This window comes from Protopterus annectens, chromosome 10.part0 (genome assembly GCF_019279795.1).
Source record: "Protopterus annectens isolate FY-2018-M chromosome 10.part0, PAN1.0, whole genome shotgun sequence".
NCBI lineage: Eukaryota > Metazoa > Chordata > Ceratodontiformes > Protopteridae > Protopterus > Protopterus annectens.
In genome coordinates this window covers 1,240,004,340-1,240,030,238 of record NC_056744.1, presented here as the reverse complement: position 1 = coordinate 1,240,030,238, position 25,899 = coordinate 1,240,004,340, and the positions used below count along the sequence as shown (strand labels likewise).

The following is a 25,899-nucleotide window of genomic DNA, read 5'->3' as shown; positions in this document are numbered from 1 at the left end:
GCAGCAGGTATTAATGGAGGCAAGAAAGCCTTCTAAAAATAATGTATTTGTAAATGAAAAATGCTTTCTAGTTGGTCTTAGCTAGTGTTTCTTTAGTTTTACAATATTTGTGTAAGTTACTATCCTATGACATTTCTTACTCCTCTATCAAGGTTCATTTATTGGCTGTTTCAGCAAGTCTGCCCATGGATTTTCCTCTTTCAATGCACTCTCATGTTAAAATGCTTTTGAATGAGATTTTGCATGAAAGGCCACCAAGAAAAATAGTGGCTTCTCCTTGGGATCTTAATTTTGTATTAAAGAAGCTAACACTTGCTCCATTTGAACCAGCTAATCTGGCTTACTTGAGGTTCTAAACATGGAAAACTGTTTTACTGACTAGCCTCTGCAAGAATAGTCTTTGGGTTGTAAGCTCTTTTGATGAGTCAACCTTATCTCATTTTCCACAGAGATGGGGATTGTCTGTGAACTAATCTTTCATTTATACCTAAGATGGTATCTGGGTTTACTTTAAGCAAAACTATCCATCTCTCTCTCTTTTCATTTGTGAACCTAAAAATGAGGGGGAAGGATATTCCATACTTTGGATGCCCGCTGACAACTCTGATGCTATCTTGACAGAAGTGCATCTTTCAGATTTTTGGATCAACTATTCACATCTTGTGAAACTAAGAAAGGACAACCTGTGTCAAAACAGACCATTTCTAAACAGTTGTTTAAGGCCATTACCTTTTCTTATACTCATTGTAACAAAACTACTCCAGGCAGGGTCAAGGGCCACTGTACCAGGACCTTGGCTTAATGTATGGCTATCTGGAAAGGATTGGATTCTATAAGTATTTTAGAAGTAGTAATCTGGTCCTTTACACATACGTTTACAAGGCATTACAAGCTTGATTTCTTCTCTTGGTCTAGAGCAGACTTTGATAGGACCATTCTCCAGGGGTTCTTGGACTCTTCCCCTTCCACCTCCCAAATGTAGTAAGCTAGGGAAGTCTGTCCATATAGCTATGGCTACTGCAGCAGTGATTAATATGATGAACATAGTACAGTTGTGTAAGGAAACTTACCATAACAGTAGATGTTTAAATAATGACCGCTGCATTAGCCACTCTCTTGTTTTTTGGCTTGTTGTTTATGCCCGGATGTGGACATTTATTTTTTTGTTGTTCCTAGCATTGTCCTTTCTGGGCTCAGCATTCCTCTCTCTGTTGGCATAAAAATTGTACAGGGCTTGGTGCCCAAACCAGTCTTTCTAGTCAGCTCAGCTCAAGCTGACTAATGGTGTGGGAGCATGGAAGGTGCCCTGAAACTTTCCAAGCTGACTGCCTATTATATAGTTAAGGCTACTGCAGCAGTGATCATTCGAACATCTACTACTGTTAAGTTTACTTACACAACTGGTCTTATTTTTTCATGAGATTCATTTTTCAGACTGTAATTTTGATATTTTGTTTTCTTATTTATGCTTCATTTATAAGGAGAAATTGTAATGCTCCTTTAAATAAGAAAACAGTTGTGAATTCCACTTTCCTTTTCTGTCCTGTGATCAATCTGTGCCGGCATTTGTGTTTTTGTTTTCCCTTCCCATATTTGAAAAAAAAGTTGGTAGTAACTTTGTGCAGAATTTTGTTTGTTTGAATTTGATATTATTTACTAAATCTCTGTGGCATTTAAACTTTCAGAATTAAATACTTTTGTTTCTCTCTCTTTTTTTTTTTTTTAGAAATGTGTACAGTACTCCAAGCAGTTCATTCATCTTGGAAATGTGGCAGAGACTACAAAGTAAGTATTCATATTGTGAAGTAACATTGAGCCACCCACTTGCAGGTACTGTGCGAATGTCAACAGATGTGTTCTTTCAGGTGTCCAGTCTGATGTCAGAGGTTGAAGAGATGGATCTGACACACAGACACAGGTTGAGATTAGATACGCTGAACTGATGGCTGAGTTGCATTGTGGCTTGGACTAAGATGATTGGAAATTAGCAGTCTGGAAATTTATAGGCTGAGCTTTACTAGAACAACTAGAGTTTGCCTAGGATGGTTTGAGTTAGCCTGGAATATCCTGGATATGACTGGGTAAAAGAAACTTGAAGGGATTAAGCCAGCATGGAATAAATGTTACTTTAAAGTTTACTAAATTTACTTTTGCTATGATGCACTTAACTAATGTAGGACAGACTGAGCAAGATAATGTGTCTTATCTGTGCCAGGATACATTTTGTCAGATTTGGCATGGATAATATGGATTGGAAATGTATTTAAATGAACTGGACTATATTGGGCCAGACTTGTGTAGTTAAGGCTTGTTGTGATGTACTTTAATAGACTGCAGCAACCTGACCTGGGTAGGAGCTGAGACTGAGTTACACAATACTACAAAGCTGAACTAAGGAAGTAAACAATGTAAGCTGATAAGCTAAACTGTAATGTGCTTTACTTGACTATGGCATACTTAGGTGGACTGCAGAAATCTTCATGGAATGAAGCTACATTGAGCTGCTGCAGTTTTGTTGGGTAACTTACTGATATAACTGAAAGTTTATTGATAAGGCATACTGTGGTGATAGTCTGATTTTTGATGTAACTGAGTAAGGTAGAATTGACCATGCAGTGTTTGCCAGGACAGTCTGAGCAAATCATCCTAGATTACTTTAGATTAGGGTGGACTAAGGGAATTTTGAAGAAAAAAAAAACTCCAGTACAGTTCCTTAGTCTTGCCATTCTTCTGAAATTACCACATATACGTTGGCTCTGCTGATGCAGACCTGTTTGTATAATATTATTTAATGGTTTTAGGATTTGTTTAATATGATCATTTTTGCATGACTGATAAAAATAACTGATGTGCATAAGAGTATTAGACTATAAAGATTTTATTGTAACTTTTACTTTGAAGGGAATGATGTGTTGTCCGATCTCCCATACATTCTTACTAGGATGGGTTCGTATCCGATCCTCAGATCTGACTGAGCCTTATACGCAAGTTTGAGGTCTTCCACTAACTCGTGGCTAACACCCTACCCAGATCTCATTTGCCGCTAAACAAGATCGAGTGTTCGTTCTGCTAGGTGTGGCTAAGTATAATCTTATTTGCCGCTCGCTGTATAAATCTTTGCTTTAGTTGTATACTAGCATTAAATAATTTATAGTCTGTTGTGCCAAATAGTATAACCTGCCTCCTTTGTCTGTTTTTTCTGCTGGTTGGCCATCGTCTTTCATTGGGCTGTATTCTCCCTCTCCCGGCTTTCCGTAAACTTCCATAGCCTGTTTAAGTTAGAGGGCTTTTTCTCTCATACCTCTCTACTTAACATCCTGTTGTTTCCAACAGACAGTTCATTTAAATTAGAGAACTGTCTCCCCCTTAGCCCGTTTTAGTTAGAGGGCTTTCTCCCTTCCCTTCTCATCTGTCCTTTGAGCATAGTCTGTTTAACTTAGAGGACTATGCTATGACGACCGTGCCCTGGCCCAGCAATCAAGGAGCCTCAATCCTCACCACTAACACCAGGGAGGTCGTCTCCTAGAAGAGGAAAGGATAACTAATACACACAGTAAAGTACAATTTCCCTTAAGTGCACACAGAGATCACAGTCAGTCTGGGGCTGGTTGCTCCCTTGCTCACCAGGTCCCCAATAAGACTCCCCACTGGCACAGGTATAGGGTCCAGGTCTCAGCCTAACTGGGCAAGCTAAAACCTCCAGTACCCTCTCTGTCCAACCAGTGCTTCGTGTCCCTGCCAAGTAGCTGACACAACACACACACACTTTGAGATAAGTATTTATACAACTTCACAGACCCTCCTGGGAAAGGCTGACACAGATTCTCCAACTGTGCCTCTTTACCTAGACTACACGGTAGTAATTACTGCCACCACCCATTTAATAATATCAGCTACTAAAAGGCCCTTAAAAGGGTGTCCAATTATTACTGTGCAATATTAATATCAATGGTAGTATGACTAACAGTCAAGGCTTAATTTAGAGTGAAAACCAAATAAATTCCACACAAAATAAGAACCAACTATGACGGTTGAGGAAGGAACTAGCTGGTTCAACTTGCAAATAGCAAAAGATGCTCACCAACTGTGTACACCGATAAGTTCAGTATTGAAAATAACACTCAAAGGCAGCAATAGCATAATACACTTTACTTAATAAACGCTTATTACAATAACCTCTATAAATATGCAATGTATTCTAGAGCTTATCTCTACACAAATCAGCCATAGGTAGAAGGTTTTAAAAATATTTAATAATAAATAATTAAGACACAAGACAAAACTACTACACCACAGAGATGTCTAAGAGTTCAGAGATCACACAGAAACTTAAAATAATACAGTAGGACAGGTCTGATTTAAAAAAAAAAATACCCAATTAATCTTTACTAGCTTTAACTATTCCTCCAAGAAATCACAGTGCTAAAAACTTATATGTGAACACAAGGCAGAGTGCTGATAAGTTGGATATCCATATCAAAATGCTCTTTTGTCTCTTGTTAGAAATAGTATTTAAACATTACTATCAAGCATGTTTGCTGGGTCCCTCCCCAAATTACATCATTTTTGATACTTGGGTATTCCCAGGCAAATAAGCAATCTAACACCTGCACAGAAACTTACAACAATAGAAGATATTTCACATGTATATGCTAGTAGACACCAGAGCAATAAAGCACCTTCCACATCTAAATTCTACTCATAAACTTTAGCCTTAAAACAATGGGCATGAAATCTTCATCCAGCCGCTCTGGAGCCGAATTGTAAACATTAAAGAGATTGATGAGGTCTTTTCAATTTAAAAAGACACATTTGAAATACTTGGCTTGGTTTTCCTTACAGCAGATGGCAATGTTGCAACAATCTTGAAGTTCACATTTTACAGTGTTTTCTTACATTCAAGAAACATAACTGTATTTTACATTTATTATCAAAAAAACATGCCTGTATTTTACATTTATTTATACAGTTGATAGAATTATGTATCAAATTCTATTTGACTAGGCTGGCAGCCTTCTCCCATCTCTCCCCAATCATCACATATGCCTCCCTTTAAAAACAATATTTTTTGCTGTTACTATTTCTTGTTGTTTAAGAAAAAATATATATTTATATATATATATATATATATATATATATATATATATATGTGGTACTTGCATATTATCGCAACCAGATTTTCGCAATAATTACTGTTGCTTCCTGATGTTTACATGTAAGTGTTAAAGGTGTGACATATGTCAGAGAAAGGGATGTCCTTCAAGGATGCATCTGCAGTCATAACATATGGGTTGTCCTGCCTCAGGCAGCCATTCGGTCGGCTGGATTCCAAAGTCTGGGTCTGGCCTCGGCTGATGTTGCATTTTCCCCGACGTCACAGCTGCTGGGGTATAAAGGCATCAGCCGACGCCATTTTCCTCAGTCTTTCTTGCCGCGAGGTGCCCGAAGCAGAAGCTGTTCGCAAGTGCCGGTCGGTCAGATCCAGAGATTCAGCTACCGAAGACTTCTAAAAAGCTAAGTACCCCGTTGGGGACTCTTTCTTGCCTCAGCCGATGTCAGACAAAGTAAATAATTGTTTAACTTGTGAGAAACAAATACCTCATAAGGATTTCCATTCCTACTGCCTTCCTTGCTTAGGCCCAGACCACGACGTATCAGCCTGTTTAGCCTGTGCCTCCTTCAACCGACGGACTCTTAGACGTCGGTCGGAGTTCGCAGAAGAGTTTTTTGGATCCGCTTTTGCATATAAAATGCCGTCGGAGACTCCGACTACGCATTTAGCCAAAATGCAAGGAAAAGGACCGACACTGCGGCCAGCGGTTTCGGCTGAAACCACGGTTAGGCCTACCGCGAGTGTCTCGGTTTCGGCTGAAACCGAGGCCTCGGTTCTTCCTTCTGCCGAAATCATTCCTCCGACAACCGAGGCCAGTGAGGCCCCGGCCGAGTCGGCTACAGAAATCCCTACCGAAGAAGCAAGCGCACGAGAATTGTCCGACACCATTCCTTTGGACATTTCCACTCCTGCACGTGGGGCAGCTAGGCCCCCTGCTTCTATGTCTATTAAGGCTTTCTCCAGGGCTAAAGCAGCTAAAATTACTAAAGCTTTACCTGCAAAATTAACCTCACAGAGACCTTCCTCAAGTACCCAGATTCTCAATCTTGCTGAGGACCTTATTTCTCTGATTAGGGGTTCCCAACCTCACCCAGACAGGGTCTCCCAACCTCCTCCTGACAAAAGGCCCAGGACTGAACCTCCTGAACCTCTCTCCTCTGACTACTCCTCGGATGGATCTAATTTGTCAGACCATCACGAAGGGCCATACTCACCTTATGAGGACTCTGATGCAGAAGACTCTATCCCTTCTGCTTCCCCTCCAGAGGAATTTTCCTTTGGGGAAACTTTACACTCTATGAGGGAACACTTTCAATGGCAGGGTCAGGATTTCTCTGATTCTAGAAAAAGACTTAGGACTTTTTTACACTTGCCACAGCATAATCCTTTAGCCATACCACCTGTGCTAACTGTAGTTGATGATGCATATAATGATGTCAGCTCTGCCCCTGATTCACTTCCTCCGGCCCCTGCCAAACCTGACAGATACTACAGGGTTCCGGATTCCCACTTCCACTTGTATAAGGCCCATGCTGCAGACCCAGAAACTATTTCTCAGGGCCCGAAAGGCGTTGCAGCTGCCACTGCCAAAAACCCACTACCCTCTGAAAGGGAGTCAAGAGCATTAGAGAGATGGGGAGAAAAGGTTTATACATCTGCTACTCTTTCTGCCAGGGCTTTAAACTGTCAATTCCATATGATACAGTACCAGGAATATTTGTTAGACCAGCTGAATAAAAAGCTTTCTTCTACTGAACCTTTAGACCGTAAGGCCCTTCAGGATTTGGTACACAATTCTCAGCAGGTCAGTAATCATTTTTTAAAATGTGGCTATGATGCACTGGAAGCTTCATTTAGATCAGCTATGACTGGGGCAGTAATTCGTAGACATGCCTGGCTAAAAGAACAGTCCTTGCCAGACCATGTTAAGGCTAAACACCTAGATGCTCCAATGGAGAAACAAAGTTTATTTGGCTCCCCTGCACAGGAGATTCTAAAGAAAGTGGAAGAAAAAGCAAAATCTGTGCAAACAGTTAAGGATTTTCTGCAGGTCCAACCTCCGAGGTTCAGCAGAAACTGGCCTTCAAAGAATTGGTCCTTTCCAGACAACTCCAAAGCACAGAGGGGCAGGAATAGGCGCCCAAGAGGCAGAGGTCAATCAAAAGGTGCCTACAGGGGTCGCCAGTGGCAACCTGCCAACCAGAGAAGTGCTGCCACAGCTGCAACTACATCCACTTCCACAGGACAAACACAATGACTTGACTCTGACTCCGCCTACAAGGGAACAACTGGAAGCACCCTTGGGCGGAAAATTGGCTTTATTCTCAAACAATTGGCATTGCATTACAAAAGGCAAATGGACATTGCAAACAATAGACAGAGGATACAGGTTTCATTTCCACACTTTACCAAGAAGGAGCGGAATGCCAAACCTTCCACCAAACCAGAAGCCAGAGGCTTTAAGACAAATCAACAATTTACTTCAGATGAAAGCAATAGAAAGGGTACCATATACGGAACAAGGCCAAGGGTTTTACTCCAGACTATTCCTTGTACCAAGAAAAGAAACGCAATGGAGGCCTATTCCCGACTTGTCCGCACTAAACATATATCTCATTGTGCCAAAATTCAAAATGCTGACCCTACAGCAACTTCTTCCCATGTTGGGCAAGGAGTCTTGGCTGGTGACTCTAGATCTCAAGGAGGCATACCTGCACATCCCTATACGACCAGATTGCAGAAGACACCTCAGATTTCTTGCAGGATCAGAGCATTATCAATTCTCAGCATTGCCATTTGGCTTATCTACTGCGCCCAGAGTATTCACGAAATGCCTGGCATCAGTAATGGCACATTACAGGCTTCAGGGAATTCAAATCTACCCATACCTGGACGACTGCCTAATACAAGCAAAGAACAGGACAAGACTTACAAAGGATTTGGCCTATGTCATACACCTGTTACAGGCCTTGGGATACACAGTCAACATCCAGAAGTCAAGACTAGTGCCATCCCAAAGGATAACCTTTTTGGGTGCAGATCTGGACACAATAACTCAGATGGCTTTTCTCACAGAAGAAAAACAAAAGCAACTATCAGTCTACTTCATGGCTTTGACAAGACAAACTCAGCTCACTGCAAGGAAAGTCCTGCAGGCCCTGGGTTACATGGCATCTTGCATAATCTTGATCCCACATGCCAGGCTGCATATGAGGAAATTACAATGGTACCTAAGGAATGTATGGTCTCAACACAGGCACAGTCTAGAAACAATGATTCCAATCATTCCATGCCTGAAAAAGGAATTCCTGTGGTGGGCTCAGGCCTGCCAGTCCAACAGAGGGTTGCCTTTCACCAAACCACATCCAAGGCAGACCATCACCACGGACGCCTCAGACCGAGGATGGGGAGCACACATGGAAGACAAGTGCATCCAAGGCCTATGGACTCAAGACCAGCTGAATTTGCACATAAACCTAAAGGAGATGCTGGCAGTGAAACATGCAATCGAGGCATTCAAATCCTTCCTCCAGCAAGGTCATCTGCTGATAAGGACAGACAATACTGCAGTCATGTGGTACATAAACAAACAGGGAGGCACGCATTCCTACCCTCTATGCTGGATGGCAATGGATCTGTGGAACCTAGCCTTGTTTCTCAACATCCAACTGCAGGCCAAGTTTGTACCAGGAAAAGAGAATTCACTAGCAGACAGCTTAAGCAGAACTACCACGGATGCTCACGAATGGATGCTGCATCCAGACATCTTCAAAATCATAACAAACAAATGGGGAATGCCAGAGATAGACCTGTTCGCCTCCCCACTCAACAACCAACTAAAGAAATTCTGCTCAAGAGTATACCACCCACAAGCCTGGAAGGTGGACTCCCTCTCTTTCAACTGGAATGCCCTAGCAGTGTATGCCTTTCCACCACTTCCATTGATGTACAGAGTACTACTGAAGATCAGAGAGGAACAGCCAAATGTGATACTGATAGCTCCAGACTGGCCAAGGCAGCACTGGTATCCGCTGCTGAGAAGCATGTCTCGGACGAACTCATGGCCTCTACCCCTATGGCCTCTACTTCTAACGCAGAACAACTTCAAGATACTGCATCCAAACTTGAAAACACTGCAGCTGACTGCCTGGAAAATTGTCTAAAACAAAACCAAGCTGTCTTATCTCAAAGGGTCAAGGACATAATCCTGGAGGCTCGTAGACCCTCCACAAGGAAGACATACTCAGCTAAATGGAAGAGATTCCTCATTTGGAGCGCATCAAAGGGTACAAATGTCACTCTGGCAAACCTAGCACACATCCTAGAATACTTAGCAGAACTGTTCCACAATGGCCTGTCATATTCTTCCATTAAGATCCATGCTTCAGCAATTTCAGCAGAATACAACATGGATCCTCTTATCTTCCCTCACCCTCTACTCAGACAATTTTTAAGAGGGATCAAAAATGTAAAACCTCCAAGAAAACCCCCTCTTCCTGCATGGGATCTCAATTTTGTGCTGGAAAAATTAACACTACCTCCCTTTGAACCAGCAGCATCAGCAGACTTACAGTTCTTATCTTGGAAAACTGCTTTCCTTCTAGCAATCACTTCAGCAAGAAGAGTATCCGAGTTACAGGCGCTAATGGCAGTGCAGCCTTTCCTTATTTTTCACCAGGATAGAATGTCTCTGAGAAGCAATCCTACTTTCATGCCAAAGGTGGTATCCAGGGTATCCTTGAACCAAGCTATTCATTTGCCTACATTCTTCCCTAACCCACAGAACAGGGGGGAAAAACTACTGCACACCTTGGATGTACACAGACAACTACGCTACTATCTGGACAGAACTAAAACTAGCAGAAAAACTGACCAACTTCTGGTAGCATATGCAGCTGGAGTGCAAGGAAAAGCAATTTCCAAACAGACAATCTCTAAATGGATAGGAAATTGCATTCGTTTCTGCTACTATTTTCATGGAAAGACAGCTCCTGAAAATATCAGGCCTCACTCCACAAGAGCCACAGCCACCACTACAGCTTTCCTACGAGGGGTGGCTACCAAAGACATTTTAGAAGCTGCTACTTGGAGCTCCGTGCATACATTTGCCAAGCATTACAATCTACCTTTATACTCCAGATCCCGAGCAGGTTTTGCAACTGCAGTTTTACAGGGATTCATAACTACACCCTCCTTATCTTAGTACCTCCTCCCTAGTTTGGCTATGGTATTCTACCCATATGTTATGACTGCAGATGCATCCTTGAAGGACATAGTACAGTTTTGTACCTACCATAAATGTAGATGTCCGATAGGTATGCATCTGCAGTCAGGATTACCCACCGCCTTCCCTCTGTGGTATTCCTAGGGTGCTTACCCCTCTTTCAGCTAGCTGGGGGAATCTATTATGGTGTATTTGTTTGTATGTATATATATATATATATATATATATATATATATATATATATATTGTTTTACTCTGTTTGGAATTTTCAATTTTTATCCAAATTTAGCCTTCCTAGAGGGCACCTGGCATCTGGGGCAAGAAACACTGAGGAAAATGGCGTCGGCTGATGCCTTTATACCCCAGCAGCTGTGACGTCGGGGAAAATGCGACATCAGCCGAGGCCAGACCCAGACTTTGGAATCCGGCCGACCGAAGGGCTGCCTGAGGCAGGACAACCCATATGTTATGACTGCAGATGCATACCTGTCGGACATCTACATTTATGGTAGGTACAAAACTGTACTTTTTCTTTCACAATGAATGTGCTTTTAGGCAGGGTTATCAGTAACAAATGACAAACTGAATGCTGTTGTTTCGGTATGCACTTTGCCACTGGCATGTCAACTCGCTGGCAGTAAAGTGCATACAGACTTCAACTGTCATGGCTGCTGTCTGACTTACTGCAATTGCTGACTACTTTTCCCCACATAAAAAGGCACAGACACAGGAGTAATGGTTTTGCTCCACATTCTGTTTTTAACAATTTGTTAACATGGGTTCAGGTTCAAATGAAAAACCTGCTGTATTCCACTATAGACAGGAAGAAGTGCATCATCAGACAGAAACACTTTTTCCGTACCGTTCTTACTATGTGTAATCGGGAACCCGCAATCACCTATCAACATCATCCACCCTGCATTTTTCAAGCATTACTGTATGTCATTTTCCCATTGCGAAAGTTATTATGCAGTGTGGTAACAGTTTATTTTAAGAAACGATTACTTTACGACCCAAAACATTCCTGTGTGTTTTCCTTGTTTGAGGGCATCATTCCTGACAGTTCAAAAATTCCATTCGTCAGTAAGACAGCATGGGTGACAATTCCAGCCTGCATCTGTAATGCACGCAAAAAGAGAAGAGTATTTCTAAATGTTTTTTTCTGTCCCTCAAGGTAATCCACAGGTTTTTCAACAGCCAAAATTACAGTGTTTCATGCACTCGTCTATTTTCAACTAAGCAAAATTCGCAACCGCAAACATCTGGTTGCGATAATACGCAAGTACTATGTATATTTATATATATATCTATATCTATATCTATATATATATATATATATATATATATATATATATTTATGTATATACATACACACACACACACACACACACACACACACACACACACACACACACACACACACACTGTTTTTCTTTCAAAATGTCTTCCAAGGATTCAAAACCATCTGGTTTTAAGAAATGTAGGGAATGTGGAGAAAAAATATCATTGACTGACAGACACACTGTTCGTGTCTGTTGTCTGGGTGCAGTCCATCTCCAGGAGTCTTGCTCGATTGTGTCTGTTGTCTGAGTGCAGTCCATCTCCAGGAGTCTTGCTTGATTGTGTCTGTTGTCTGGGTGCAGTCCATCTCCAGGAGTCTTGCTCACTTTGCCATTCTTTTAACCATAGAGCTCTCCTGGAGAGGAAAATAAGCTTATTTTGAGAGGATTGTTAAAGACCCCCTTCTCAGAGGCTATTCAAGAAGGTCCGGGTTCTTCTAAATCACAAATGACTCCTTCCTCAAAATTTGACAAAGCAGATCTTCTTCTTCTAGTGCTCCATCAGAGCCATCTAAAAAAAAATGGCAAAAATTTCATTTCCAGATCCAAAGATTACCGGATCCAAAAAGTCATTGGCCCCAACACCATTGATTTTGGTGCCAAAGGAATTTGAAATTCGGAGCTGGTCCTCAGTCTTGGAGCTGTTCTGTGCGACCATCAGGTCACCCTTTCTGCAGCGTTCTAAATCTCCAGTCCCCTGGACTTGGACTTCCAGGAGCCTGTCTGACGATGATGTGAATCGAGTGGCACAAAGGCTATTAAGGACTCTGGCACTGGCCAAATTATTATTGGATCCAACCACGAGGGATTTGGATCCGACTGGATCCTCCCCGTCTGCTCCATTTACTCCTCCGGTCCGTTCTCGAACTTCGGAGTTGGAAAGTCCAGAGCTGATACTGGTGGAAACTTCAAAGCCAAGACCTGTTTTGGCTTCTTCGGCCCTGACCATTGCTCCAACATCCTCGGCTCCATCAGAACTTAAGGAGCCTAGTCGCCAGTGCTCTCCAGTTGGGGCTGGGGAGACAAGTCAAATTGGATAGTTGTCGGATCCGATCTTGTCTCTCAGGGCATCTGCTCAGGTGAGCTTGGCTCCTACCTCAGCCTTGGGCCTATCGCCCTTGGTTCCAGGAATTCCCTTGGCTTCTTTGGCTCCAGGGTTTCCTCTAATCAAGGGTGGGAGGGGGGCCTTTGAGGTAATGAGGAGAGTATTGTCTCCACAGACAATTCCACTATCGTCTCCGGACGTTCTTCCCCCAAAAGCAGCAGTGTCTGCCTCTTTATCTTTGCTTCCAGAGGGTCACAGAGATCCTAGGCCTCAGGATGTCCCACATGGCACCCCACACTCTTCTGAAACCTCTCCATAGTACCCCTCTGAGGAGGTCACTCAGAAGAGGTTATGTAAGAGGAAACATTTAGATTCCCCACAGGTGTCAGTCACTTCTGATACAGACCTTAATGAAACCGAAGGGTCCCCATGGTCACCTCCTGATGATATCTCTTTTGGGGACATCCTAGAAATACTTAAGCAGAGAGGTGGCTGGAAGCCCAGAAACCCTTCAATGGAGGAGTCCGTATTTCTGAAGGCCTTTGGATCTCAACCTTCCTCCACTTGGGTGTCTCCACCTTTCAACGAACTGATAGACTTGGTTTCGTGAAAGGTGTGGAAGTCTCCAGATGCAGTGGAACCTGTTCCTAGGAGGCTAAATCAGTTTATTACATCCCCAGCTGACAAAGCTTTCCTGACCAAGGGAGTCCCAATAGACACTGTGGTGGTGGCGGTAGTGGCAGCCACCAAGAAGGAACTCTCCGAGACATCCTCGTGTGTTCATCCACCGAACAAAGAGTCTCGTGTGATGGACAGATATGGAAAGTGCATTTTTTTTTCAGTGACTTTTGCCCTCAGATTACTGAACTATCTTACCCATTTTGCAAAGTTACAGAGACTTCCTGAAAGAGCTAGGAGATGCTCTCCAAGGTTCGGTAGCTGAATGGGTTGCAGATAGTCTCCTCTCAGCTCTTTACCTTAAATTCAGTCATCAACTCCTCCATGAGGCTGATCTCTTATGCAGCAGATGTAACTAGTAGAGTTCATAGGTTCATAGGTAGGTACTAGGCTATCGGCCCTGGGGCCTATACAAGCCCAGCCAAGAAGGTACCCTGGCTTTTGCCACCCAAGAAAATTATTTTCCTGTGTCACTGTCGAGTAGAGCCACAGAGGTGATCCCCCAGGTGAATTTCCTATTTCCCATCCAATCATCAAGATTTTTCTTGAAGAGTGCTTATGAGGAGCTTTGTTTGATATAGATAGGTAGTTTATTCCAGAGTATGGGAAGCCTCTGGGACAGGAATCTATCCCTCCGGCATGTTCTGTTTATTGTAGTGACAAGGTTTAGGTCCCTAGAGCGTGTAGCTCGGAGGGATTGGGATTTCTTTAAGTGGAGCATGTCCAACAGCGCAGCGAGTTAAGAAATTTCCTTAAGAGACATTCCTGGATGCACTTGTGTGACTTTGCGGAACCTTTTACATTTTCGTTTGTGAGTTCCCCGTTTGATGGCATGTCTCTCTTCGGGCCCAAGGTCAAAGACACAGTAACCAGGTGTGAACAGGAAGGAAAGACTCTGTCTGCCGTGAGAGTCTGTTTTTCCCTAATTACTAGGCCATACCCCAAAGGTCAAAAAGGAAGTGGAAAATGTAGTTTCAAAAATCTCAGAGAGCCTTCCAGGACACACTTGGTGAATCTTCCCCCAGGGGCAGAGGGAGAAATGGTAATGGAAGATACTGACCACATGGCAGAGGGGGTCTGCAGAATCAAGGCATCAGAGAATCCTTCTTTGGTAAGCCTTTTCTGTGCTCCTGAAAGGAGGCCCACCTGTCCATCTCTGGAGGCATTCTGGTTCGCTTATCTTTGTACACAGAACCCTGGCAAGAAATAACAAAAGACAAATGGGTACAAAGCTTCATATCCAGAGGTTACTTTTCCTTCCCCATCCCAAACATAAGAAAGATCCCAGACGTTCCACCAAGTCAAAGGGAACAAGCAACGTTAGAAATTCAAAAGTTGCTAGACAAAAGAGTCATCCAAACAGTCCCCACAGACCAAATAGGATCAGGAACTTGCAAAAGATTATTTTTAGCTCCAAAGAAAACAGGGGACTGGAGACCAATTCTGGATCTTGGCAATCTAAACAAATCAGTAAGAAACTCCAAGTTCCGGCTGGTAACACTGCAGTCAATACTGCCTTGGATGTGCTTGATAGACCTCCAGGATGCTTGCTACCACAAGAAAATGGACAAGCAATCTTGGAGACACCTGTGCTTTTGACTGGGAGCCATTCACTACCAGTTTCAAGCTCTGTCCTTTGGTCTCACTACAACCCCAAGAGTGTTCACCAAATGTATGGCAGTAGTTGCGGCTCACCTGTGGCACCTAGGATTCCAGGTGTTTCCATACTTAGAAGATTGACTCCTAATCTCCACCACCGAGCATCCACTAATAAAAGCAAGAGAGACCACCTTACAACTCTGCTCTCAAATGGGAATTACAATAAACTATGAGAAATCTGCCTTACAGCCTTCTCAGCATGTTCTACTTATAGGGGCAGAATTGGATTAAAAAAACGTGATGGCCAGACTTACTCCAGAAAGAGATCAAGTCCTTTGATATCAGGTGTCAACTCCTTTCAGAGAAAAAAGTGTAAGCAAGAATAGTGTTAAAAGTTTTGGGGATAATGGCAGCAGCAATACCTCTAATCCATTTAGCACGCCTAAACATGAGAATTCTAGAATGGCTACATTCCACTTAGTGGTCGATGCAGGAATTGCCAATGTCACACAACATAATGATAACACAATCTTGTAAAAAAGACCTTCATTGGTGGCGTTTCTCATCCATGTGACGCTAGGCCAACCATTTGTACAGTGACCACGGATGCCTCTCAGATTGTGTGGGGGGGCATTATCTGAGAAAGACAGTCCAAGGTACCTGGCAGGATCATGAGGCCCATTTGCACATCAGTGTCCTAGAGATGAGAGCACTGCTTCTAGTGTTGCAAGCATTCCAAGACTCTGCCGCTGGCAACTATAGCAATACAGACAGACAGCATGTCAGTTGTATGGCACATAAACAAGGAGGAACAAGATCTTATCCCCTTTTGTTGAGAGGCCCTGAGAGTATGGCAGTGGGTGACCTCTCCTCAATGTTTTCTGACAGCAATGCACATCCCAGGAAAATCTAACATGATAGCGGACAGACTCAGCAGAGCGATTCTGTTTCCTCACGAGTGGTCCCTAAAACAGGAGATAGCGGAAAAGATTTTCACCAATGGGACCAACCTTGCTGTGACCTTTTTGCAACATGTATGAATGCCAAATGCAGCAGATTATTTGCCCTTATCCCCCCTCCAGGGGAGTCACCAAGGGATGCACTTGTTCACAGTAGGCCCCCGGATCTCCTCTATGCCTTTCCTCCCTGTCCATTGATACCTAAAGTTCTTCAGAAAGCCAGTTGCTTGGGAAGGGACTTAAAACTCATCGCCCCATACTGACCTCATTAAATCTGGTTCTCCTTCCTGTGGCTTCATCTTCGGGAGGTGCCTTGGATTCTGGACCCAGTTCTAGACCTTCTGACTCATGTGTCAGGAATGCTCCATCCTTCCATTCAGATCCTCAAATTGACAGCTTGGCCACTCTGATTCCAACCATAGCCAGGTCTCCTAAACTTTCTTCATCAGTAAAACACATTCTAATTTCTTCCCATAAGGCTTCAACAAGAAAGATGTATAGAAGCACATAGAAAAGATTCTCTTTATGGGCTTCTCATAACCATATTGACCCCTTTACTGCCCCAGTAACCTCTGTTCTAGAGTTTCTAGCAAAATTATTTGATGAGGGTCCAGCTGCAGCTACCAGAAGAGTCCAATTAGCAGCTATTTCTAGCTTCCATATCTGTGAATCTGGTCTCAGTATAATGTCTCATAGACTGTGCAAAGCATTCCTAAAAGGTGCTCTGTTACTACGACCTCCTATCAGAGACCCACTGTCACCATGGGACTTAAATTTTGTTCTATCCTGTTTAATTTTTTTCCCCTTTTGAGCCAGCATCATCTTACAAACTCAAGTTTCTGATATGGAAAACTATACAATTGGTAGCTATTACCTCTGCCAGAAGGGTGTCAGAGCTACAAGCCTTGTCAGTAAAGCCCCCCATTTGCTTTTCCACAAGGACAGGGTATGCCTAAGAGCAAACCCTTCCTTTTTGCCAAAAGTTTGTTCAGAATCTAATTTGAACCAATTTATAGAGCTTCCAGTATTTTACCCAAATTACGAAAATAAGGCGGAATACATGTTGCATCAGCTAGATGTGCATAGACAATTGCACTTCTATTTACACAGGACTAAGAACTTCAGAAAATCTGACCAACTATCTGTATCTTTATCAGATTCAAAGAAAGGTACCTCAGTTTCTAAAGTGACATTATCAAAATGGATTTCAGGTTGCATAACCTACATCTATAAATCTCAGAACAGAGTTCTTCCCCAGAAGGTTAAAGCCCACTCTACAAGAGCCATTGCAACCTCCTCCACTTTTCTAGCTAGACTACCAATTGATTCCATTTGTGCTGCAGCGACATGGGCAAAACCATATACCTTTATCACTCATTACAAAGTCGATTTTGCCTCCAGAAACAGGGCCTCTTTTGGCTCCATGATTCTGAGGAATATTCTCCCTTGAGCCACCCAAGAAAATGGTGCTAGGGACACTGTCCCATCCTAGTGAGAATGAAGGTGAGATCAGACAACAACACATAAAAAACTTATGTACTCACCATAATGTTCCATGTGTGTAGTCCATCTCTGCCTGCATTCTTACATCCCACCTTTCTCTCCCCCAGACAGTTTTTACTCCTGGAAGACCAAGTTGCTACGAGTGGACATCATTGTTCTCTGACCTTCTTGACTGCATTCTGAGATGTTATAAAAGTAATTGTTTTTTATTATTATTATTGTTTTGACTACAAATAAGATCTGGGAGAAGTTCCTAGGGCATGCAGGGATAGGGTTTTAGCCACGAGCTAGTGGAAGACCTCGAGCTTGCATATAAAACCGAGTTGGATCCCAAACCCATCATAGTAAGAATGAAGGTGGAGATGGACAACAGACATGGAACATTATGGTGAGTACATAACTTCTTTTTTTGCAACAGCCATCCCAAGTGAGCTCTGGTACTAGCCACCAAAAAAATATAACAACAAAATCTTCACCAGTTTACACAGTCCAGCATCATCCTAGTTTGTGAAAGGGCAGTTACTTTCCACATTCTGCTGCACTTTTCTAGTCTTCATTTGAAGTGTTCAGGTTAGGTGGCCACAGTGGTGCAGCAGTTAACGTTGTCGCCTCACACCAAGAGGTTCTCCAGTTCGATTCTCAGCTGGGGTGCCTTCTATGCGGAGTCTGCATGTCCTCCCTGCAGTTACATGGATCATGGGTTTCCTCCAGGTGCTCCGGTTTCCTCCCACATTCCAGACATGCAGTAGGTGGATTGGACACTCTAAATTGGCAATAGGTGAGAGTGTGTGTGCGAGTGAGTGGTATGAATGAACTACCACAGCAGGGCTAGCCACCCGGCAATGTAAACCTTGGCTCAATATGTTTGTTGCTGCTGAAGTGACACCCCGACGCCATGTTCAAAATGGGAAAAAGTATGTGTGCTGTCAGAAAGGTAATGCAGCTAGTCATCACCTAAAAACCAAAGAAGGAGAAGGGGTTTGTATTTGGCTAAGCAGACCTTTTCCAGTTGGATTGATAATTTGGCCATAAGATAGTTAAACCTCATTGCAAAAGGCTGTCAAGGCTACTCCACCAGGAATATTGTTGCATTCAGTGCTTACCTCAAGAATGCCTCCATTGGGCACATTTGTGCAATGGACACATAGTCATTGGGTAATATCTTTATCAAACGTTGTTGTTTATGTCATGATCCAGAAGTTGCCTGCCTTTTGCCACTTCAGTATTGCAGGATTCAGGCTTCTAAGTTTTTGTCATTTTAACCCTTCTCCAGTGCTGGTTTCTTAAGATGTTTAATGTTACTACTTGTGAATCTTCCTAACACTTTCCCATCAATGATTAAACGGTTAAAACCATGCGTGATCAAACAGCACATATCTGAGGCTACTTTGTGATGGAAAAATTTTGAATTTGTATACTTTTGCACTACTGTGTCAAAGCAATCATATTAGAGACGGCCATTTATCTTTTGTTAATTTGCCACTAACCCGAGTAAATGCTTATCTCAGACAGAACCATCTTATTCATAAAAAATGTAAGAGGCTGTGATTTCAATTCTATGTACACTTTTACTTCAAGTAAGTTTGGTAAGGTGGGCAACAGAAATTATATGATTCAGAAATGCTTCTTTGCCAAGCCTTGTTTTCACTTCATGGAGTTTGACTTAACTTAGTATATGCCATGTCATACACTGTAAAGAACTGGTATAATATGTAACAGTAATATACTCTCACCATAAGAGATGAATTTGAGGAAGTCATTTCAGCAGATGCTTATTATCATAACAGAGTCCCTCTGTGCTTGCTTCCATTGGAGGAGTTGTTGGAATCCACTTTTAGCTGGGCAAGAGTATGTTTCTTTATCATTGTATGAAGTTTTAGATTTCCTGTCTTTACATTTTAGTGCATGATAAAATTGATATGCACAAAGTTAGAGATGTTCTCCTAACCTTATCTGTGGCATCATGACACGCAGTGTAAGAAGCTTATATTCCCAGATACAGTAGCAGAAGACAGAAAAATTGCTAAGCTGGAGATTTCAGGGGGAGAAATCTTAACAAGTAACTCACTTCAGGAGACTGTTTCACAGATCAGAGTAATTAAGCTGATCTGCTTTGTGTTTGTCTGTTACATTGTCCTTAGGAATACTCACTCAGTGTCTTCTGACTGCAGAAGAGTCATCCGAGTGAGAAATGACCGATGTTTGAGCACTTTTCCTAATTACATATAGTTCAAGAACTGAGAATTCTGGAAGCTGTGTACAGCCCGCTTATGCATGGTACAAGGGTGGGTGCACTAGCTTGGGATGATGAGGGATGGGTGCAAGTAACCTGAGCAGTGGACATTAATATTGAATTTATTCTGGATTTTGCTTAGTGTTAATGAGTCAGCATTAGCTCCACACATTTGTTGGCAGTGTATTTGTCAATATAATTCAGTAAATCTTGCTGGCCTATTAATAGGGGGGTATATTGCTGTCACTTTATACAAGAAATTCTTTGGTGACACATTAGTTTGCTTTGTTGCCTTACAACAATCAGTTCATTGGGTTTGTGTGGCGTTTGCATGTTTTTTTTTTTTTTTTTTTTTTGCTAGACTCTTCTTTTGTCTCACTCATCCCAATGACATGCTAGGTGGTAGATTTGTTGTGCTGAATTTAGTCATAGGTGTGAGTTTTTGCAGAGTGATAAGACTTTTGTCCTATTCATGGCTATTTCCTGCTATGAGCCTTTTGCTTGCCTGGACAGGCTTTGACAGCCATGACCCTGAATTGAATAAAGCAGGTGTAGAAATGAATGGATGTGTATTAAATCTGATTGCTTTCATGTTGTGTGTCAGACATTCGGATTTTTTTTTTGTATTTGAAAGAGAATGTGCTATGTGTGTTATGAAAGATGAGTTGATGTGTGGAATTGTTTTATACAACTTGGTGGAGATGAATACTACATATATCCTAGTGGCACAAAGAATTGTCAAAGAATACATATTGTAGGTATGTGTAGATCTGAGATGCACATCATAATGATCAGTGCCACAGGATTCCAGAGAGAGGTGTTGGTCTTTACCAGATTTGTCTACAAGTGGATGGGTGCATGCAATTACATTAGTCAGTCTTGACATTATAAGGTAGACAGATTTTAAAGAGAAATACTTTGCTTGCTCAGTTCAATTCTTTTTTCTGTCTGTCTGAATTCATTGCTCTTGTAGCATTAGTGGTTTCCTGCCACTTAATGCCTTGTTTTTCTTAGCAGGCTTGGTAAATTCTTTTACATTAGAACTCATGTTTCAAACCGTAAGTATTTTGTATCTAATTTTTTTAAGGATGAATTGTGTCCTCCAAGAAAGTCATTAACAATCGCTGTTTGTGATCAAAAGATTCACCCTAAAGGTACTCTTCTTCAAAGCCTTTTTTCCGGGGAGGACGTTGATATTGTATTGTTAGGTGCAGTGTGTTTCTTTGATAAAATAACTTCAGAAAAAGATTAATTGTTTTTACTGTTTACTGGATATAAAAAGAGAACTAATTCCAGGATATTTCTTCTCAATCTGCAGTGGTTTCTTAATCAGTAGATAACACTAAGGTGGCATACACTGATTTAATTGCTGTATTCTATCTAAATGAAATGAGTTAATGAGGTTTAATTGATTCCTTTTTAGATTAAAAGTCAAGTAGTGTTTAGAATGACATCACACAACTGTGGGGAATGAGAACATTTCCCATCACCCCCATTGTTGTGGGATGTTGGAGATAGCTTATTTAGAGGTGTGGTAGATGCATGGAGGCTACCCCCTTTTCCACAAAAACACGTTGTTATTTTCTTAAAATGTATATTGTGTGTTAATGGCTTTGCTGTTTAAAGTTTTGCATTTGGTTGTTATGTAGTTTGCAGACTAACTATATATCCACCCAAGGTTAAAGGGAAACAGTAAATCTTAAAAAAATATACCTATCTAAATCTGTTGAGTGATAAGAAACAGATACCCCTAGCCCCTTTCTTCTGAATGCTAGCAGACTTCTGTTAGACCCGGAGTTTGTGTTTGTCCACCCACTCTCTGAGGCCCACTGAAGTTCCTCTACTCTCCATGATAGGCACTTTATTTATTTATTTATTTATTTATTATTTTACATTTGTTGACCGGGCTAGTCTAACTGGATATATGTCCATTTTCAGTAGAGGCCCGGGGAGAAAAGCTCCAAACATGAATAGTGACAATGTTAAACATATATAAAAAGGCATGTAAAATCACATAAAGTGAAAGCATTGGGAAAAAAATATAATACTCAGGTTATAAATAAAGATATTACTCCAAAAATTATACTAAAAAAAATATTAGAGTAAAAAAGATTATACTAAATACAATAGTGGGTAAGAGTAAAACCCAATTAAGAGAGAAAGGCCTTTATGTTTTGTAGAATTACTAAGAAGAAGAGAGTAGTACCTAGATTAGGTGGCATAGGATAGAGGAGCAGGGAAACGAGTAAGAGAAGGATGGGGGAAGGATAGAGGACTAGGGAAGGGGGAAGGATAGAGGAGTAGGGAAAGGAGTAAGAGAAGGACGGGGAAGGATAGAGGAGCAGGGAAAGGAGTAAGAGAAGGACGGGGAAGGATAGAGGAGTAGGAAGGAGAACGAGAAGGAAGGGGGAAGGATAGAGGAGTAGGGAAAGGAGTATGAGAAGGAAGGGGGAAGGATAGAGGAGCAGGGAAAGGAGTAAGAGAAGGACGGGGGAAGGATAGAGGAGTAGGAAAAGTCTGAGAAGGAAGGGGAAGGATAGAGGAGTAGGAAAGGAGTCAGAAGGAAGGGGAAGGATAGAGGAGTAGGGAAAGAGTCACGAGAAGGAAGGGGGGAAGGATAGAGGAGTAGGGAAAGGAGTACGAGAAGGAAGGGGGGAAGGATAGAGGAGTAGGGAAAGGAGTATGAGAAGGAAGGGGGGAAGGATAGAGGAGTAGGGAAAGGAGTACGAGAAGGAAGGGGGAAAGATATCAGTCTGGGGTAGCACATGGACAAAGCCAATGAGTTTTAAGATGTTCTTTGAGGAGTTTTTTAAATAGAGAAGTAGAAGCTAAGATTGATAGTTCAAAAGGAAGTTGATTCCAGTTTTTACCTGCTGTGTTAGAGAAAAGCGAGTCACCAGCTTTGTTGTTAGATTTAATCAAGGAAACTAGGAGCTTATTAGCAGAGCGTAGTGTAGCTAGATCTTTATATGGTGTAATCAGATTAGAGAGGATAGGGGTGTTGTTAGGGTGGTATTGGATCTTTTGAGTGATAAGTAATTGTTGACAGAGTATATGGATGTCCTTCAAGGATGCATCTGCAGTCCTAGCAAATGGGTTGTCCTGGCCTTAGGCAGCCCTTCGGTCGGCCGGATTCCAAAGTCTGGGTCTGGCCTCGGCTGGTGTCGCACTTCACCCGACGTCATAGCTGCAGTTCTTCGGGTATAAAGGCATCAGCCGACGCCATTTTCCCCAGTCTTTCTTGCCGCGTGGCGCCCGAAGCAGAAGCTGTTCGCAAGTGCCGGTCGGTCAGATCCAGAGATTACTACTACCAAAGACTTCTAAAAAGCTAAGTACCCCGTTGAGGACTCTTTCTTGCCTCAGCCGATGTCAGAAAAAGTGAATAACTGTTTAACTTGTGGGAAACAAATACCTCATAAAGACTTCCACTCTTACTGCCTACCTTGTTTAGGCCCAGACCACGACGTAGCAGCTTGTTTAGCCTGTGCTTCCTTCAACCGACGGACGCTTAGACGTTGGTCGGAGTTTGCCGAGGAGTTTTTCGGCTCCGCTTTTGCTTATATCATGCCGTCGGAGACTCCGACTTTGCATTTAGCTAAAAAGCGTAAGGAAAAGGACCGACACTCGCGGTCCGCGGTTTCGGCCGAAACCGCGGTTAAGCCAACCGCGAGTGTCTCGGTTTCGGCTGAAACCGAGTCTGCGGTTCTTCCTTCGGCCGAAAGCATGCCTCCTACTACTGAGGCCTCTTCCAGCATGGCTGAATCTGCTACTGAAATTCCTGCTCTTACAGTTTCTCAGGATTTTCAGATACTATTCCCCTAGATGTATCTTCTCCTGCACGTGGAGCTGCTAGGCCCCCTGCATCCATGTCAATTAAGGCCTTTGCCAGGGCTAAAGCAGCTAAATCTTCCAAGGCCGTGCCTACTAAAGCCCCCTCTCACAGGCCTAGCTCTAGTACTCAAATGCTTAGTCTAGCAGAGGATCTCATTTCTTTGATCAGGGGATCCCAGTCTCACCCTGATAGGGCCTCTCAACCTCCTCCAGAGAAGAGGCCTAGAGCAGAACCCCCTGAGCCAGTTTCCACTGATTACTCCTCAGACGAATCAGAAAATACAAACCCTCCTGAGGGCCCTTATTCTCCATATGAGGACTCTGATGCAGAAGACTCCATTCCTTCTGCCTCTCCTCCTGAGGAATTTTCCTTTGGGGAAACCCTGCATGCTATGAGGGAACAATTTCAATGGCAGGGTCAGGATTTCTCAGACTCTAGGAAAAGGCTTAGAACTTTTTTGCATTTGCCACAGCATAGGCCTTTAGCCATTCCTCCAGTACTTACAGTTGTGGATGATGCATTTAATGATGCTTGAACTGCTCCTGATTCACTCCCTCCGGCCCCTGCTAAGCCCGACAGATACTACAGGGTTCGGACACACATAATCACTTGTATAAGGCTCCTTTGCAGATCCTGAAACTGTTTCACAGGGCCCCAAAGCGGTAGCAGCTACCTCTGCCAAAACCCACTCCCCTCTGAAAGGGAATCTAGGGCCTTGGAGAGATGGGGTAAAAAAGTTTATACTTCTGCAACTCTTTCGGCTAGGGCCTTAAACTGTCAATTCCACATGATTCAGTATCAGGAATTTATGTTAGATCAGTTATCTAAAAGCTGTCCTCACCTGAACCTTTAGACCGAAAATCCCTTCAGGAAATGGTACATAACATACAGCAGGTCAGTAATCATTCCTTAAAATGCGGCTATGATGCACTGGAGGCCTCCTTTAGATCAGCTATGACTGGTACCGTGATCAGAAGGCATGCATGGTTAAAAGAGCAGTCCTTACCAGACCATGTAAAATCAAAGCTCCTAGATGCTCCCATGGATAAACACAATTTGTTTGGCTCTCCTGCACAGCAAGTGCTTAAGAAGGTGGAAGAGAAAGCAAAATCTGTCTAGACAGTCAAGGATTTCTTACAGGTCCAGCCTGCAAGGTTTAGTAGGAACTGGCCTTCCAAGAATTGGTCCTTTCCAGACTCCAACAGAGCACAGAGAGGCAGGAATAGGCACAAGAGGCAGAGGTCAATCCAGAGGTGCCTACAGAGGACGTCAGTGGCAGCCTAACAACCAGCGAAGTACTGCTGCAGACCCAGCCACTACCACTTCCACAGGACAATCACAGTGACTTGGCTCTGAATCCGCCTACCAGGGAACAACTAGAAGCACCTTTAGGCGGAAAGCTAGCCTTATTTTCAGTAAACTGGCATTGCATTACAAGAGACAAATGGATTTTACAGACAATAGACAAAGGTTACAGGTTTCACTTCCATACTCTACCAAGGAAGAGAGGAATGCCAAACCTACCTCCAAATCAAATGGCAAACGCTCTAGAACAAATAGACAACTTAAAAAGGATGAGAGCTATAGAAAAGGTACCATCTATGGAACAAGGGCAAGGATTTTACTCCAGACTTTTCCTGGTGCCAAGGAAGGAAAAACAATGGAGACCTATTCTAGACCTGTCCGCACTGAATACATACCTCATTGTCCCAAAATTCAAAATGCTGACTCTACAGCAGCTTCTTCCCATGCTGGGCAAGGAGTCTTGGCTGGTAACTCTAGATCTCAAGGAGGCATACCTGCACGTCCCCATACGACCAAATTGCAGAAGATACCTCAGATTTCTTGCAGGATCAGAGCATTATCAATTCTCAGCATTGCCTTTTGGCTTATCTACTGCGCCCAGAGTATTCACGAAATGCCTGGCATCAGTAATTGCTCATTGCAGGCTTCAGGGAATTCAAATTTACCCTTACCTGGATGACTGCCTGCTACAAGCGGACAACAAAAACAAATTAACAAAAGACTTGAAAAGGGTCATTCATCTACTGCAAGCCCTGGGATACACAGTCAATATAAAAAAGTCAAGGCTGTTCCATCCCAAAGGATAACTTTCTTGGGTGCTGAACTGGACACATCAAATCAAATGGCATCCCTCACAGCAGAAAAACAAAAGCACCTTCCACTCTACTTCATGGCATTAACAACGCAGAACCAGCTTACAGCAAGGAAAGTCCTGCAAGCCCTGGGTTACATGGCATCCTGCATAATTTTGATCCCACATGCCAGACTGCATATGAGGAAGTTGCAATGGTACCTCAGGAATTTATGGTCTCAGCACAAGCACAGCCTAGAAACCCAAATTCCAATAAT

General features: G+C 42.7%; 1 protein-coding gene across 1 annotated transcript in view; it reads left to right on the top strand.

The window, feature by feature from the left end:
* Nucleotides 1-25,899, top strand: part of CC2D1B (coiled-coil and C2 domain containing 1B) — a 2,494,855-nt gene that overhangs the window by 1,692,327 nt on the left and 776,629 nt on the right. The window contains exon 16 of the mRNA XM_044085963.1: nt 1,727-1,785. Coding sequence (XP_043941898.1) covers nt 1,727-1,785 — 59 coding nt within the window. The remainder of the gene's footprint in view (nt 1-1,726; nt 1,786-25,899) is intronic.